The 18527-nt window shown below is 43.3% G+C and overlaps 1 protein-coding gene and 1 pseudogene across 1 annotated transcript in view; one reads left to right on the top strand and one right to left on the bottom strand.

Annotated features, from left to right (window-relative positions):
• Positions 1-2362: 2362 nt before the first annotated feature.
• Positions 2363-4136, top strand: LOC121475493 (annotated as a pseudogene).
• A 939-nt stretch (positions 4137-5075) lies between these two features.
• Positions 5076-18527, bottom strand: part of LOC121475322 — a 39382-nt gene continuing 25930 nt past the window's right edge. Inside the window, exons 5-7 of the mRNA XM_041728525.1 lie at positions 17493-17568; positions 14294-14456; positions 5076-12477 (exon numbers count right to left, since the gene is read on the bottom strand). Coding sequence (XP_041584459.1) covers positions 12474-12477; positions 14294-14456; positions 17493-17568 — 243 coding nt within the window. The 3' untranslated portion in view covers positions 5076-12473. The remainder of the gene's footprint in view (positions 12478-14293; positions 14457-17492; positions 17569-18527) is intronic.

The following is an 18527-nucleotide window of genomic DNA, read 5'->3' as shown; positions in this document are numbered from 1 at the left end:
TGATAACTGATGGGAGTTATTCTAATGCCATGCCACTTTGCTATAACAGCAATTCTTACCAGTTCAATTAAGCTTATATTTTCAAGGATTCTTAGTTTTCTCCTGGAATTATGATCAACATAGTAATTTTTTATATTATTTTTTCTGAGAAACATTTTTAGGTAATGGGGGGAAAATGAGCCCTCTCTTAGAATATATAAAAGATATATAAAAGACTGTTTAAAATATGTATATATGTATAAAAGATGTTTAAAATATATTTCTTTGTGGAACATATTAAATGGATCATTATTTGTATGAGATTTTTAAAACTCACTGTGGCTTATTATGCAAATTTTAAACTGACATTGGATAGGTAAATTATGTTTAGGCAGTTTTCAAGAACTGGATTTTTGATTCAATAGACCATAGCAACTCTTTGATGTGCTATATTGTAATTCATTAAATTATCTTCTAGCACATGCATAGCTATCATGATGCTAATGGGTATTCATATTTAAATCATGAACGAAAGTTATACATATATACGCCAATTTTTCATATCAAAAAGCTTGGAACTGAAAGAACTATAGAGCAAAACACAGTATTTGAACACATTTTTATGGTGTTGTGATTTCTAGATTATCTCTGTATTTGTTAAGCCTATCTGTTGTGTCAGTTATCAATTCATTGCCTTTCATTTCCAAATGTACCTCCAATATGGTAAACAACAGAATTGGCTTAAGCATTTCTCTTTTAAAATGCACACTGTTAAGTTTCTCAGTAGAGGGCAGCAGGGGAGATTTTGCAGGAGGTAGAGACTTCCTCCAATTCACAGCACTATCCAGGAGGATAGGCAGTGTGGGTATAAGGATATCTGGTAAGGAACTACTACTTAGCAGTCACAAGCCTAGGATGAAGGTCCTTTGACCTTTCAGCCTCATCCTGGCAATGATATTTCTACAGACAGCCTGGACTCCTCTGACAAGCCTAGTACAGCCTGCATAAAGCTACTTGTGTCCAGAAGGTCACACACCAAGTCAGTCCTTCTTCAAAGAGTAAGTTCTAAAACCTTTCACCCCTACTGGCACCTGGATTCCCACTGCAGATCCAGCAACCATTTTCTTGTCACATGTCATTTTCTTATCTTTGTCTATACCTCCGGAGGTGGCTGTTGTTTGCACAGCAGTTCTGGCCTGGCCATTGCAGTGGTCAGCTCTGCTCTCTAGGAGCCAAACTACATTTTCTCCAGTATTTGAACACATTTTTACAGTGTTGTGATTTATGGATTATCTCTGTATCTGTTAATACCCTTTTCAAGTTTACCCTTTCTTAGGTACTCTCTCTCTGCCTTACCACACAGAATTTCTTTATATCTTATAGTTATGTTTGTCAGGGTTAATAATTCTTTGTATTAAACTGTTCTGCTTTAACCTACTACATGTTTTTTTGTTTGTTTGTTTGTTTTGTTTTGTTTTTGTCTCCTGATTGGGCTCAGAGTGCTACTTTGGCTTTCTACAATTAGAAGTGAAACTTGTTCAAGAGATCATTTTATTACAATAAGGGCTACTATTTATTGTGAACTATCTATGTGCCAGGCTCTTCACAATTATGATCTCACTTCATCCTCATGGAAATCTTATGAAGTGCGTACTTCATTCTACAAATGAAGTATATAGGGATCCCTGGGTGGCACAGCGGTTTGGCACCTGCATTTGGCCCAGGGCGCGATCCTGGAGACCCGGGATCGAATCCCACATCAGGCTCCCGGTGCATGGAGCCTGCTTCTCCCTCTGCCTATGTCTCTGCCTCTCTCTCTCTCTCTCTCTCTCTCTGTGACTATCATAAATAAATAAAAATTAAAAAAACAAACAAATGAAGTATATACAAGGCTTATAATTAAAGCAATTTACTCAAGGTCATGACTGACTCAAGACTTAAAACGAGTCCTCTCTCAATACTATCATAGTGCTTATCACTACTATTTTAACTCCTAAACACCATAAAAGTCAACTAAAATGTCCACGAATATCTTATTTTTTTCTGAATGATTGATAACATAGGATCTTATGGGTTTATTATCCAGATAGAACGTAAAATACATATTTGGATATCATAGCTTTCCAGGTTATGCTTGAAGCCATGAATATAAATAGAATCACCCAAGGAGAATGGAGAAAAAAAAAAGAAAAAAAAAAAGTTAACAGGCTTGGAGAAGACCTGGGAAAACACTGACATTTAAAGAACAGAGGAGGGATCTCTGGGTGGCGCAACGGTTTGGCGCCTGCCTTTGGCCCAGGGCGCGATCCTGGAGACCCGGGATCGAATCCCACATCAGGCTCCCGGTGCATGGAGCCTGCTTCTTCCTCAGCCTGTGTCTCTGCCTCTCTCTCTCTCTCTGTGACTACCATAAAAAAAAACAAAAAACAAAAAACAAAAAACAAAAAAAACAACAACAGAGGAGCTCTCGGCATTCCGAACGAGGTTGGAGCACACGCAGGCTGCTTTCTTCTCCGCTGTTTAAGCTCTCAGCCTCGCAGCAATCCTTCTATTGCCAGGATGTCACTTTCTAACAGGCTGACTCTGAACAAGCTCGACGTGAAGGGCAAGTGGGTTGTCATGAGAGTGGACTTCAACCTATGAAGAGCCTATGTTCCTATGAAGAACAACCAGATAACAACCAACCAGAGAATCAAGGCTGCCATCCCAAGTATCAAATTCTGCTTGGACAATGGAGCCAAGTCAGTTCTTATGAGCCATCTGGGCCGGCCTGATGGTGTCCCCATGCCAGACAAGTATTCTTTGGGGCCAGCTGCTGTAGAACTTAAGTCTGTGCTGGGCAAGGATGTTTTATTCTTAAAGGACTGTGTGGGCCAAGAAGTGGAGAAAGCTTGTGCTGACCCAGCTGCTGGGTCTGTCATCCTGCTGGAGAACCTTTGCTTTCATGTGGAGGAAGAAGGGAAGGGAAAAGATGCTTCTGGGAATAAGATTAAAGCTGAGTCAGTCAAAATAGAAGCCTTCCAAGCTTCACTTTCCAAGCTAGGAGATGTCTATGTCAATGATGCTTTTGGCACTGCTCACTGAGCCCCCAGCTCCATGGTGGGAGTCAGTCTGCCACAGAAGGCCGGAGGTTTCTTGATGAAGAAGGAGCTGAAATAGGCCTTGGAATGCCCAGAGCGACCCATCCTGGCCATCCTGGGTGGAGCTAAAGTTGCAGACAAGATCCAGCTGATCAGTAATATGCTGGACAAAGTCAATGAGATGATTATTGGTGGTGGAATGGCTTTTACCTTCCTGAAGGTGCTCAACAACATGGAGATTGGGACTCCTCTGTTTGATGAAGAGGGAGCCAAGATCGTCAAAGACCTGATGTCCAAAGCTGAGAAGAATGGTGTGAAAATTACCTTGCCAGTTGACTTCGTCACTGCTGAAAAGTTTGATGAGCATGCCAACACTGGCCAAGCCACTGTGGCCTCTGGCATACCTGCTGGCTGGATGGGCTTGGACCATGGTCCTGAGAGCAGCAAGAAATATGCTGAGGCAGTTGCTCGGGCTAAGCAGACCATGGGGAATGGACCTGTGGGCATATTTGAATGGGAAGCTTTTGCCCGAGGAACCAAAGCCCTCATGGATGAGGTGGTGAAAGCCACCGCCAGGGGCTGCATCACCATCATAGGTGGTGGAGACACTGCCACTTGCTGTGCCAAATGGAACACAGAGGATAAAGTCAGCCATGTGAGCACTGGGGGTGGTGCGAGTTTAGAGCTTTTGGAAGATCCAGTCCTTCCTGGGGTGGATGCTCTTAGCAGTGTTTAGTACTTTCCTGCCTTTTGGTTCCTGTGCACAGCCCCTAAGTCAACCTAGCACTTGCTGCATCTCTCCTTGGCATTAGCTAAAATCTTCCCTCATGTCAAAATTCAGCTAGTGGCCAAGAGATGCAGTACCAGGAACCCTTAAAGAGGCGCACAGCATCTCAGCTCCTCTTTACTGCACCCTGGATTTGCCTACATTCTTCAGGATCCCATTTGAATTTCTTAGTGACTAAACCATTGTGCATTCTAGAGTGCATATATTTATATTTTGCTTGCTAGAAGAAAATGAGCTGTGTTGGCTTCTCTTTTTGAAGTAGCTTATTCTGATTACAGCTGTGTCATTGTTTCACTACTCAGCATGGAAATAAGATGAAATTCCAATTGTAGGCAGGTAGGGAGACAAAGTTGGTGATCTATTAAATCAATAAAAGTATCCACTGAAACAGAGAAAAAAATAAAGAACAGAGGAAAAGAAACAGTAGAAAAAAAGCAAGAAAGTATAGTGTACTGGAAGCTAAGAGATTTTCAGAAACGAAACATCACAAAGAAAACAAGAAGGACGATGAAAAATGTGTGTTTTGGCTTTAGCAACATAGAGGTCAATGGTTGGAAGAGTGAAATTGGTGGGCCTAAATTCCATATTATACTGAGATGAATGCACAAAAGGTAAAGAAGTATAAACTTTGAGTAAAACAACTCTTTAAGATACTTGACAATGGAAAGAAGAGGACTTCTGTGAAGATATGTAGGGCCAAGGTGGTATTTTGGGTTATTTCCCATAAGATGAGAGAGACTTGAAAATGTTGAAGTTGCAACATTCTGAGAACTTAATGTTTAAGATATAGAAGGGAAATGAATGATAAAATCCTCAAGGAGGCAGGAAGTATAGAGAGCATATAAGGTGGGTGAATTAAAATAATTCTTAGTTTTAAAGATTTTTACATCAACTTTGACATTCACTGATTTTGACACTAATCTTACCTGAATCATACACATAGAGAAAGGGGGGATGGGGAGAAGAGATAGCTTGTTTTCAACAAATAGAGTTAGCATCATCAGCCTTGCATGGTTTTCCTTAATTTTATTTTATTTTATTTTTTTAAAATTTTATTTATTTATTTATTTATGATAGTCAGAGAGAGAGAGGCAGAGACACAGGCAGAGGGAGAAGCAGGCTCCATGCACCGGGAGCCCAACGTGGGACTCAATCCCGGGTCTCCAGGATTGCGCCCTGGGCCAAAGGCAGGCGCCAAACCGCTGCGCCACCCAGGGATCCCGGTTTTCCTTAATTTTAAAGTTCTAGTAGAAAGCTCCATTTGTCTGGGAGCTATAAAGTCATCTTTGGAATTTCAGATTCCTACTCTGTGTCATATTCTCCAGTCCTCTAGGGAGAAGAAGCTGCTGAATTCATAGACATGTTTAGACTAGCAAGGCCTACTGCAGAGAAAGAAGGATGTACATATTTCAGAACACAAAAGGATTGAAGTAGACTATAAGTCCCTTAAAGGGAAGAACTATGTCAAATCACTCTGTTGTCCATTAACTAACCTAATCTTTCACTTTGGGCAGGTACATAATTAGGATACTTACATAACCATACTCATCCTTACCTAGTATATTGGGAGGTTTGGCTTCCGTAACATCCTTTATAGAAAAGCTGTGTCTATCTAAACTGATTTCTTCCGATTTTAAACTAAGCAAAGTAAAATATTAAGCCCTCTCTTGCTGTGGTGTATTCCAAGTGTCCCTATATTTCGCATTGACAGTCTTTATTCTCAATCAACTCCTTCGGACCCCCTGTAGTTTTCTAATTTGACCTTTCCACATAATTCAAATGCTAGGACCTAGCCCACACTGAAGTAACTCTCCAACACAATTTTGGCAAAATTAAAGTAGGCTCTGGCTTTTGGAAAAATAAGTAATACGGTAATACATGTTAGCTCTTTATTTTCTTCTAATTTTTGAGATTCAAGTGAGGCCATAGTGCTTTATCGTTAGCTACATCAGCAGTTAGCTTTGCCAAGTGAGGTTGCTAGCTCTTCTAAATGCAAATTAAAAGAGAAAAGAAAAGAAAGGAGCAAAGCATTAGCAGGCAGCAAAGAGATATGGTACATGGCCAACAAGGTAATAGCCTTATGGTGAGCCACTGCTCCAGAGAGGGAGGGTTATCTTGTCAATGGTATTAAACTTAAGACCCTGTTTCACTTGCACTGATGTCTATCAAGGGAAGGGACCGGGATGCAGGAAGAGATTAAGAACTTCTCCCTAAATCAGTAATCAGTATCCTTCTAACAACCACAGAAAGGGTCTTAACATCTGTGAGAGTAGTCACTGTCCAGGCTGTGAGGAAACACGGGGAGAGGTGTGTAATGTTCATTGCTTCTAACTGTGAACACTTAACACTTGCGGCAACCAGAAAGAATCTGCAGTGCCCTCTTCATTCACAAAGGACACTATGACTATCTATTATTGAATAGTGGGTATTAGAAGAGCATCTCATCATTTTTAGAGTTTTATTTCACGTTCATAAAAACATTTCCATTTTTCTCTTCCTGAAGAGAGCCTCTTGGACTGAAACTGCCAGTGACTTTCCACATCCCTCATCCTGTTTCATTACAGAAACACTCATAAAGACACAATTTTCTCCTATCAATAAATATGTTTGATGTTCCATAGAAGTTCTATGTAATACATGCAGAACAATGGAGTCAGACTCTAGGATTAATGATTGTCAAAGCAACTTGAAGCGACGAGCCTGCCTCTGGATGCTCGGCGGTGGATGTGATGCGGGTGTTCAGTGGGAAACCAGAATGAGCAATAAAGCCCACGAGTAATAATCATAAATCCCAAAGAGGCATCACCCTTTCTTAAGACATGTTTAAACTCCTTGAGAACGAAGACTGTAAGGTGCAATCTGCTTTTAGAGGCATTATATTGTTCTAATACATTTAGTTTAAGTTGGAAGTGGAGCATGCCTGGACTGAGGAGCTTTTCCATGCAGTGGACTCAGCTGCAGCTCCACGCGGACTGCCAGGACAGGATGCGATGCTGATGGTGTTCTGAGCAGACTCCCAACATTTTCCTAACTTGAATTTGTTTTATTTTTACATCATATTCCTGTTAAAGGCTCCTAAAATCTCCTAGCCATCAAGTGTCTCAAAATACAGACTCTACATGGAAAGTATTTGGAGACACCGAATAATTTAGTGTGCCTTACGTATAGGATAAGGGACAAAAGGACTGATGTTTCTCAAAACAGACCATTAGGTTGGCTGTATTCAATTCTGATTCTATATATTTAGGACTCACTGAATTCATAGTTCACGGTACTTGCTGCCAAGATAGTTTTTTTTTTCTGCTTTTTGTATTTTCTCACATGAAGACACACTCACCAAGAAATCAAGTAGCAATTGAAGAACTAGACACACTGTGTGGGAAACGTCATGTTGGATATATAGTCTAGATGACCCCTTGATTAATACATAGAGGATTCACCTTTTTTCTTTCACTTCTCATTATTTTGAATCACATATCGCACAAACCAAATAATACTACATCTCAAAGGGAAAAATGTACGAAAGTATTTGTCAACCAAAACTCCTAGTAATTCATCACAGAATTTTCAATGTGCTGCTTTCCATGAACCTCATGCAAGTTCATGAATATTATTGAAGTCCACTGTCATGTAAAGTTTGGATCTTGCAGGAATCTAGGAAAAAAGTTCATACACTCTTTTCTGAATATTGGTAAAAATATATGTATAGTGCTCAAATAACAAGGATACAGTGAAGCAATTTTTAAGGATTATCCTACCACAGTATTATTTTACATACTTAGTAAAGAGATAAACTCTGTTCAGGAATCTCAAGACAGGGGTTTTTATTACTTCCAGAAGTTCAAGTAATTATTTAATAGCTACTATAGTTTGTAAAACATTTTAAAGTTCAGGTTGCACATCATTAGCACAGAGCCTCAGTCCTGCAGATTTCAAGCCTCAGAAACAGGCAACATATACTTCGTTTGATGGAAATTCAGACAGAGATATCTAATTCGCTACCCTGCGGAGTAAGGAAGATAAGCTGAGGCATCTGGTCAACACACTCAATGGGGATGGGGAGACCTTGCCATCTCTATAAAGGGGGTAGAGATTTATAAATCTTATTATTTCCATATATATGGCCTTTCACAACTTACCAGCTTATTTTCACATAGCTCATTTAATATAACAGTTATATAAAAGGTAAGACATTATTTTTTCTATTTTTATTGTTGTAACTTCTCTGCACACTCATCACCTTAATAACACCTAAATATTACCTTGAGATGACATTTTTTGTTTCTCAAAACCTTCACTAGATCTCATGCTCTTTGGAAGCATAGAGTATGCATAAAGTGCCTTTTCTAGTTATAGTGTCCATACATGTATTGTATCTATGCACACACACAAACAATACTATAAAGTTCAGTACATGATAGCCACTCATTGAGGGCTGAAAAATGAATCACTGAGTGAATAAAGGAACACCTCACATTGTTTCATTTCTCCTTAGCCCTTTTGATTATCCATTCAATTAATTTATTACTAAGTACCTAGCACCGTGCCACCCTGTAGGATATTAACGATACAGTAATCAATTAAAGGTTATTCCACAGTGTGGTCCAATGATCTGCCTGCTGCCATCTGGATGCTTGTTAAAAACTCAAATTCCTGGGCCCAATCCCAGACTTACTGAATTAGAATCTCATGGATACTGAAGTCAGAAAAGCATTGCACAATAAGTTGACAATCTTGCAAAAACAGGTCGATGGATTTTTAAAAAAATCATATTAAAAAAACATCTTTTCTTTTAATCTTTCTACAATATTTTCTCTATGCAATTTCTCTTAGTTATAGATTGGGTAAAACTAAAATTCAGGACAAATGGAAAACTAAGAACAACATGTAAATGAAAATTCTAAACCAAGGTAAATGGTGAACTAGTTTTTTGGGTCTAGGACTTCATAAAAAAACAGTCTTTCTGGGAACCCATCCTTGTGAAAAGCATTAATCATTAGAGAAAATCAGACAGGAATCTACAAATGACCTGGAGTCATAAATCAAGGAACAATTTTTGTCCTCATTTAGCCATGGTTATGTAGAATATGAACATATGTATTCCCAGTAGTGGAAAAACCAAGTCCCAGTCAATTAAATTATAGACTGCCACTGGCTTACTTACATTCATGCTTAAAAATGATGTATTATTTTCCTTTCCCATTTCTATTACTTGATATTCTTGCAACTCGTTTAATTATTATAACTGTTTTATGACACAGAGTTCAGTTTACAAAGACCTAATCCAGAGGTAAAGAGTCCAGTTTGCTTGCTCTCTCCCTGCTGTCTCAGTGAGACTGAGTCAGGGCTACACTTGGGGCCTTCCTGCAGTCTCAGATATCAGAACTCTGATCATGTTGTTTTAGGGTCAGTTGCTACAGATAAACTGGATGGATCGGGGTGGTGGTGGTGAGTAGGGATTTTAAAGCTGGGAGGAGTGGATATTTATCCCAGCTCTGTTGGTAATTAGCAGAGTGGCCTTATTTACTTATTCTTTGCTTTTCTCTAAAATTTAGTCATGCAGTATTAAAGAATCATTGCAAGGAAGAAAAATAAACACTTGCCTATTTCCTGCTGATTAATGGAGCCAAGATATAACCGCTATTGTTAAATGACTATTAAATGCAGGGTGGTGATGTTTAGGCCTAGAAAAGTAAATCAAATTATTTGAAGTCACCCAGCTAATAGAGTGCAGTGTGTCTTGACTTGCATTTACTCAATTCTCGTCAGTATACTTTCCACTCTCAAACATTTCCTAAGCTTGTAGATGAATTACAGTGGTTTATAAACAGGACGGGGGTAATTGCCAAGAATATGGAAGTGGACAGGGAAGAAGGAGCACATGCTGTAGTTAATAGATCTCAGGCAGAACAAGAACAAGTGGCACCTGCTGGCCAGTGTCCAGGTTCTGCTGAAATGTGAACACACAGGATTCTCTGAAGCCTGAAGGAGCCTGTCAGACTGGCCAGAAGTAGGCGGTGGCACTGCAGCAGGAATGGCTGTCAGACCTTCAGCCAATTTTTTTTACCTTAGCAGCTCTGGCTCCCTGGTTAGTCTCCATTACAATATTAACCTCTGAGTTAGTAGAGAGATTTTCTGACCAAATACTCTTTTAAAAGAAAACCTGTTTTCAAATCAAGAGAAATGTTAAAATGGTTAGAGTTCAAAGTCTGAGGTAGTCACCATTCCACATGACCACAAGAAATGTCTTAGTTTTGTATGCCTGGCATGGGCCACAATAACTAAGAGAGGCAAAGAACTCACAAGGCCATCTGGGGAAGTTTCTTCAAAGGCAATGGCAGGATAGGTTCTATTTGAAGAAAGATCAGAGCAAAGAACAGTTAATTGTAGTTAGAACAGAGTCAAGTATATCATGTTGCTGGCTTGATTAGAGAGCCAGGACTGTGATGGACAGTGATGAAGAGATTTTTCTCTAAAGCAAGGGTCAAGAACCTTTTTCTGTAAAGGGCTAGACAATATTTTCAGTTTTGAAGAACGTAAGATTTTGTCACAAGTACTCAGTTTGTCACTGTAGCACAAAAGCAGCCATAAATGACTGGCAAATGAATCAGTAAGGCTAGGGTCCAATAGGATTTTGTTTGCCAAACGTGAAGAAAGCTAGATTAGGTCTACGAGCTATAGTTTATCAACCTCTGCTCTGGAATAAAAACGTTTAAATTGAAAAAGAAACATTTGTGTTGTTTCTAGTGTCCCTACCCCACAGCCAGTGGGGAGACCTGAATTTTTCTTGAACCAAAACCTCTTCCATATAACACAGAACATACCTTCATAGGTTATGAAGGTACAGTGCAGGTTATGGAGGATGTTATCACTAAGGGTAGGGGAGACTCTGTACTAATGTTACAACTTCTGTGTGAATGTAAAAAAAAAAATAAGAAGTTTAATAAATAAAGAGGTTGGCGTTATTGCTGAAATAAATCACTAATTCCTTTTGACTGATTTATTCAGCGGAAAACACAAGGTCATAGACCAAAGGCAGTAACTACAGAGGCCCTGAACCCACGTTAGGGCACAGAGCAGAGACTTGTCATAATTCACGAGAAGGTGTAATTGGACTCCAGAGCCTGGATTTCTTCCAGTTCCTCTCCTGTCTCCTGGCCTTTGCACCTGCTTCCCTCTGCTAGAAACACTCTTTCCCCTACATCTTTACCCAGTTAATGCCTACAGGCACTTCAAATGGAAGCTTAACTGCCATGTATTCCAGGACACTTTCTCTGACCACCCAGAGTAAATTAAACACCACCCACCTAGTTTGGAATATTCATCATATATTATCCCAATTACTAGTTACCTGTTTTCCCTGCTACGATGTGAGGTTCATGAAGAGAAGGATTTGTTCTATACTTTCAGATATGTTTTCCAGGCAAACAGGCAAAGAATGAAAGATAATCATAATACCCATTTTATGTGAGGATGTGGTTAAATAGGCACTTTCATATACCAAGAGATGAGGAGATTCTCATGTATTTCCTTGATATTCTCTCTCTCCCTCTCCTTCTGGCTGGAAAGGAGTACTGGTCGTGAAGAGTCTCAGATTTTACATTCTTCCCCAGCTTCCCTATCCCTTAGCATAACATCCAAGCTTTGAACATGACAGTTAAGACCAATGTATCGGGATCCCTCGGTGGCGCAGCGGTTTGGCGCCTGCCTTTAGCCCAGGGCGCGATCCTGGAGACCCGGGATCGAATCCCACGTCGGGCTCCCGGTGCATGGAGCCTGCTTCTCCCTCTGCCTGTGTCTCTGCCTCTCTCTCTCTCTCTCTCTCTCTCTCTGTGTGACTATCATAAATAAATAAAAATTAAAAAAAAAAAAGACCAATGTATCCCCAACATCTAAGGTTAGTGCCTGGCACTTGCTAGGTGCTCATTAAATATTTGTTGGAAGAATGAATGGATGGATAAATGCTTGCCAAGAGGGCTCATACTACAAAACATTTACACCAAGTTGATCTGAGCTAGAAAAAAAAAATGTAAGAAAGTATCATTATAAATTTCCAAAATGCTGTGGACTCACTATCTTCCCTTCTCACCTCTTCTCCAGAATGGCAGCGATCCCTGTCCCACTTACCAAATGAGAGGAGAGACACAGAGAAGCTAAATGACTCCTCTAGGGCCATGGTTAGTAAGAAGACAGTAGGCTTAATTCATGGGAGAAGAAAGATGCCTAAGATTGCAGGATCCTACACCCCACTCCTAATCTGGAGATCCGGCGTTGCCAGTAAGCACCTGAATTGTCCCAAGGTCCTAAACTAGGCTAATTCGGAGACGAACATCCAGATGGCCTTCATGTAATTTCTTCCAAGTCAAGTGCATATCAAGGGGGAGAAACGAAAGGTGCTTTGTGCAACAGGGCGCAATTTCCAAGAAGGCCAGCAGGTGGCGGCAGAGCACACCCAGGCCTCTGGTCTTTCTGGCTCACCTGCTGTTTTCCACCAGGTAATGCACAATTTTGTCCAGCACCTTCTCAAACAAGGCAGTGCGGATCCACAGGTGCTTGATGGCCAGTGGGGACAGGCTGGGCAGCTTCGGCAGCTTCCGCACATTCTCCTGGAGGCCCTGGATCTGATTTCACCTTCAAGACCAGTAAAGAAGAAGGATGAATATTCACAAAAGAGGAAATCCAACAGGACCAATATGCAAACAGCAACCTCTCAAGGAAATGAAGGAATGGCAACTAAAACAACAAAAGAGCCCTTAATGCTCCTGGCAAGTGGGCAAAGAGTTGGAGGAATCATAATACCCAACAAGCATGAAGATGCAGTGAAATACACTTTCATACACTGTTGATGGGTAAACCGGATTCTCATAGTGATTCCCTTCCCTTCCCTTCCTTTCCCTTTCCCTTCCCTTCCCTTCCCAGCCCAGGACTTCAGTCACACAGAGGCACCTTGGAGAGCTGTGGGCCCAGCATCTCAAAATTCATGAGAGCCTCACATGGGAAAACCCTTCCCTACCCTACCCTACCCTACCCTTCCCTCCCCCTCCCTTCCCTTCCCTTCCCTTCCCCTCCCTTCCCTTCCCTTCTCTCTCTCTCTTCTCTTCTCTTCTCTTCTCTTCTCTTCTCTTCTTTCTCTCTCTCTCTCTCTCTCTCTCTCTCTCTCTTCCCTCCCCCTCTCTCCCCTCTCCCTGTCATGGATAAGTGGTTGCATGAATGAAGGAATGGCTCTCCCTTACCAACTGGCATGGGTATCTCTAATTCCTCCATTAGAAAGTCACTCCCAATATCATGGAAGGCCGATGGACATCCACCCCTTTAAGAAGTTCTCAGCAAACACCTGGAAATTTAGCAGATGGACTGGAAGACACCTGAAAACCAAGTGGCTGAGGAGTCACTTGGGATTCCTAATGGGAGTTGGCAATGTAAAATCCACAGCCCTGCCCATCACACAGTTCTGGCCAGCAGCTCTGGGCTGGTATGGCCTGAAAGGCAAGGCAAGGGCCATTGCCCATCCAGTGAAGTGGAAGGAACACCCATGGCAGAGAAGGCAAACATGGCATGCGTGCTTCTTTCTCCTGTCTCTTGCCATCTAATCAATCTGAGCATTCTTTCCTGTGAAACCCAAGAGTAGCTCTAGAATCTTTCACAACAAGGTCCTTTGGGCAGCCTCTAGCAACAACTGGAGCTGAAACCTATTTGGCATCCCTGACCAGGCTCCAGATCAAGGCTTTGGCTGAACAATTAGGACTCTGGCGAGGCTCTGGTGGAAGGTGCTCAGGTACACATACTCAGGCCATGAGCCTCCCCCAGCAAACATAATCAGCTCTTAAGACATGTGAGTGAAGTCAAGGCTCCCCTTCAATGGTGGCCTCAATGTGACACCTGGTCCATGCAGACAGAGACCATACTGCTTTGATTAAACTTTGGTCTTCCTGCATTCAGAATGGGGTCTGGCTCCCAAAAGCCACTTTATGCATTCAACAATCGTGTCTTGAACATTTCTAGGCACTGTCCAGGCACTGGGATGGGGAGTAACAGATGTTAGTTGCCTGTTCCCAGGAGTTCAGAGTTAAGCGGGGAAGATAGACAAGAATCAAGGAAACAAATGAAAGAGTAATTAGAGGTGGTGATAACCACAGGGAAGTAAGTAAATAGAGTGATCTAAAAGAAAAATTGGGTGAGGGTTGGAATTTATCCTTAACTGGGGCAAAGCCTGAGATGACAAGAAACTAGCCACAGAAAATGAAGTATGGGAACCGGGTGGTGGGTAGAACATGTGCAAAGGCCCTGGGGTAGGAAACAATCTGGCAGGTTTGGGGAGCAGAAAGGAAACCGGAGAGAGGAACTGGCAGGAGGCATGGGTTCTTGCAGAGCTCAGGGAGGAACGTGGAGTCAGGGGGACTGTCCTCTGCAGGGCGTGCCCTGCCCATACCCCATGCTCCATACTCACGTGCTCTCAATCAGCTGCTCCAGGTCCTGCACCTTGTGGCTCAGCTCCTCGGCTGGCAGGAAGTTCTTGCCCACTTTCATGAAGAGAGCTGCAATCTCGTTGTAGCGCAGAAAGCCAGCCGCCCGCCGCCACAGCCCATGCAGGACGCAGGCCTCCACAGCCGCTGTAGGGACATGACACTCAGTAGGCCCTGCCCTGCCCACACTCCCATGCACCCAGCCCAGGACTTCAGTCACACAGAGGCGCCTTGGAGAGCTGCGGGCCCAGCATCTCAGAATTCATGAGAGCCTCACATGGGAAAACCGCATATGCCTCTCTCCCTTCCACTCCCTCGAAAGGGAGCAAGACAGCTGAGGAGTTAACCTATGCTCGCTGCCCAACGTCAGACTATCTGCCCACATCCTTTCCCAGACACTAAGCAGTCGTGTGACCTCCAGCAACTACTTCCCCTCCTTGTGTCTCAGTTTCTTCATCTGAGAAGTGGGGAGAGCATGAACGTGCATCTTAAAAGGTTGCTGTTAGAATGAGGTGGAAAAAATGCATGGAAAGCACTTCACATAGAGCCCAGTACACAGTAAGCGCTTTAGGAACATTAGCTATTGCTCCTGCCAGGGAGAGAGGAGGGACCAGACCACAGGACTGTTGAGCTTTGTCTGGGCTCAAGATAAAAGTGACATAAACGTCACTACTGTGATTCCAGTAACAGCTAGCGTTACAGATCTCATTCTCCCTCTGCCACAGCCAAGGAAGAAAGGACAACCATCCCCATTTTTCAGATGTGAAAACTGAGGCTCTAAGAAGCAAACCGAATTGCCCAGGGCCACCTGGAAAAAAGTGACCAAGTTGGGACTCAAAACTGGGCCTGAGGGGGATCCCCGGGTGGCTCAGTGGTTTCGCGCCTGCCTTTGGCCCAGGGCACGATCCTGGAGTCCTGGGGTCAAGTCCCGCATCGGGCTCCCGGCATAGAGCCTGCTTCTCCCTCTGCCTGTGTCTCTGCCTCTCTCTCACTCTATGTCTATCATAAACAAATAAAAATAAATCTTTAAAAAAAAAAAACCAGACCTGAGCCCACAGTGTGCTCACAACACCTGTGCCTCCATGAAGGATTTGAAGAGAGGCTTCACTCATCATTTCCCGTGTCTATGTCTGCCCTGGGTGGTAGTCTGGGCTCTACCTCTAACTTGCTGTGTGACCTCAAGCAAATCACTTTCCATTTCTGGGACTTAGTGTTCCCTGCTGGGAGATAGTCCCTGTGGAGGCCACTCTGATGACCCCAATCTTATTTCTGGTATTTCAGCAGGCCTCTATTAGTGTTTTCCTACCTTCTATCTCACACAGTGAGACCAGTGTGGAGGTTTACCTTACTCAATCCTGGTGGAAAAAGCCCACGAAGTGAGTGTGCTAGTCGCCGTCACTCCAAAGAAGGAGAACGCCAACAGTCCAAGGGTTAAGAGCCCGGCCAAGGTCATGTTGTGTGCAAGGACAAATACTGAGAAGTTCTGGTTTAATTTCTTGTCTTGGGTTGTTGTTGTTGTTGTTAGCAATTACTTGGCTTTTATTTTTTTAATTAATTTTTTAAAATAGGCTCCACATCCACCATGGAGCTTGAGCTCATAACCCTGAGATCAAGAGTTGTGTGCTCTACCAACTGTGCCAGCCAGGTGCCCCAGTAATTGCTTGACTTTGAATGAATGTCCACTTATTGCCTAATTTGCTTATGGGCTTAAAATAGTCTGGATAAGCATCTATTAAACACCTTCATTTTTGCTTACACACACAACACTTTTCATCCATTTATACTTCAAGAAGTTAAGTAACTATCCAGGTATTGGCAGCTTGGTTGACTCTTTCTGACGATGAATCCTAAGGAACGGTGGATCAGAGACCCCTCAGGGAGACCCTGTAGGCCTTACTCAGTGCCATCACATTTCTTCCCTCATCCCAAACTGTGGCTGGAGTTAGAGGATTATTGTGATTTTTATCACTTTCTATTCCTCTAAGTCTTTAATGGGTAGGTATCGTAGCACATTTTGAAATGGGCATGCCGATTATTTTCTTTGCAAATAAAGATGTCCGGGAGAAAAAAATATAGGTAAATACATTCCCATATTTACATTTGTGTGTATGTGTCCTTTCATATACATACATGTTCATGTAATTATGTGCATACAGACTCCTCTATATATACATAAATATGCAAGTATATAAATATACATATATATGTAGCTTAAACAGATCTCACTTCAAAAAACATAAAATTTTGCCAAGGTCACCCAACACTCAAGTGGCAGAGAAGGGATGTGAACCCAGGTCTGCCTGGCTGCAAAGGGCCCAAACTGACGTCAGCAGGCTCCCAGGTCATGACGTGTGTTCCCACAGGTGGTACGCCCAGCCATCTGGATGAAGCCGAGGGCCCAGTCAGGTCTCCTCGCTCGGGCCTCTCTATGAGACCAAGGCCACGAGAGGGGGATTACAGCACGTCCTTCACCCCAACACATGCCCGTCATGAAATAATAAAGGTTTTTAGGGAGAAAGAAACTCCCCCACTTATACGTACACACTGATACGTAGAAACAGAATCCTGACTCCGGGGACACGCAAAACCTGCATCTGTAGCCTGTAGCCGAGGTGGAAGTATAGTAAGAACCTGGCAGCATGGTTATTTCTGGAGCCTTGCAAGCAAAGCTGATTCAAGGAGAGACGTCTGAGTCATGCTCTGAGCCCTGGGCCTGCCTCCGGTGCTGAGCCAGCTGGACATGATCCCTCAGGACGGTGTGATGGTTCCTCACTCCCTGAATTTTTAAAGCCCATCCATCCCCTCCCATTATTTAGCAACAGCCATAGGCAGGGCGGGGGAAGGGGCACGGAGCCATTCCTCAGATGGAGCCATTCCTCAGATGCGAGACCCACATCACTAGGGGTGTGGGTTGGTGGCTGTGAACTGAGAGGGGAAAGCAGGCCCTCCGGCATCAACAGTGATTAACCCTTCGTAGGTTGCACGGGGGCCATTCTTAATGTCTTCCGGAGACATTGTTGTATTTCCAAATTCCCTAATGGGGCCCCTTGGAAATCTGAAAATAACGTTGGAGTTACAAAGCAAAAAAGCAGTTAAGAACCCTTGCTTGCACAAAGATGCCACTCCCCCAGGTCAGCCCACAGAGAAAGAAGCCACTTTCAAGGCCACAGGCCACGGACTCACCACAGAAGGAGATGATGTGGCTGCTGTCCTCGTGGACAAACTTCCGTGTGACGGCTTCCTCCATGATCTGCTTCACCTGGAAGGCAGAGGCAGCTGGACGGGAGACCCAAATGCGACCCGGGTGTGGTCACCCCAAAGGGCTGTGTCGCCCCTCCTGGGCTTCTCAGGCCGTCCACAGTGTTTTGATAACTGCTTTCCTTTCACACCCTCCTCACCCCGTCTTCTGTTAAGTCTGAGGCCTGTGGCCTAGAAGAGCTCCACACTTCACATTCTCCTGAAGCATTTTTTCGGGTGCTTGCTCTGCACTTTTCAGATGTCACATGAAATGTCATCTCCCTCCTTGACCCCATTATCTGAGACAGCCCTCCCCGTGACTCCATCCATTCCTCGTTACAGTTCCTTCAGGGTACTTACACTATTCCTGTCCTGTTTCTTTGCGTACCGTCTCCCTCCTCTGGGATATAAATGCTCTGAGGGCAGGGCCTCATCTGCCTCAGAGCCTGCAAACTGTGGCCTCCCTGATGTTAGGGGCTGAACTGTATCCCTGCCCCCCACTCATACGCTGAAACCTTAACCCCGAGTACCTTAGGATGTCATCTATTTGTTGACAAGGTCTTCAAGAGCTAATTATGTGGGATCCCGGGGTGGCGCAGTGGTTTGGCACCTGCCTTTGGCCCAGGGCACGATCCTGAAGACCCGGGATCGAATCCCATGTCGGGCTCCCGGTGCATGGAGCCTGCTTCTCCCTCTGCCTGTGTCTCTGCCTCTCGCTCTCTCTCTCTGTGTTACTATCATAAATAAATAAAAATAAAAATAAACATTTATTTAAAAAAAAAAAAAGAGCTAATTATGTTAAAATGAGGTCATTAGGGTGGGCGCTCACCTGGTACGACTGGTGTCCTTATAAAAGGAAGTCTGAGCACAGAGCACTACAGAGGGAAGAGTCCGCCATCCTGGGAGAAGAGGGCCATGTACGAGAACACCCAGAACAGAGCTTTCCCTCACAGACGTCGGAAGGAGTCAATTCTGCCAACA

The sequence above is a fragment of the Vulpes lagopus genome, chromosome 14 (genome assembly GCF_018345385.1).
Source record: "Vulpes lagopus strain Blue_001 chromosome 14, ASM1834538v1, whole genome shotgun sequence".
Classification (NCBI taxonomy): Eukaryota; Metazoa; Chordata; class Mammalia; order Carnivora; family Canidae; genus Vulpes; species Vulpes lagopus.
This window is presented reverse-complemented; position numbering and strand designations above follow the sequence as displayed.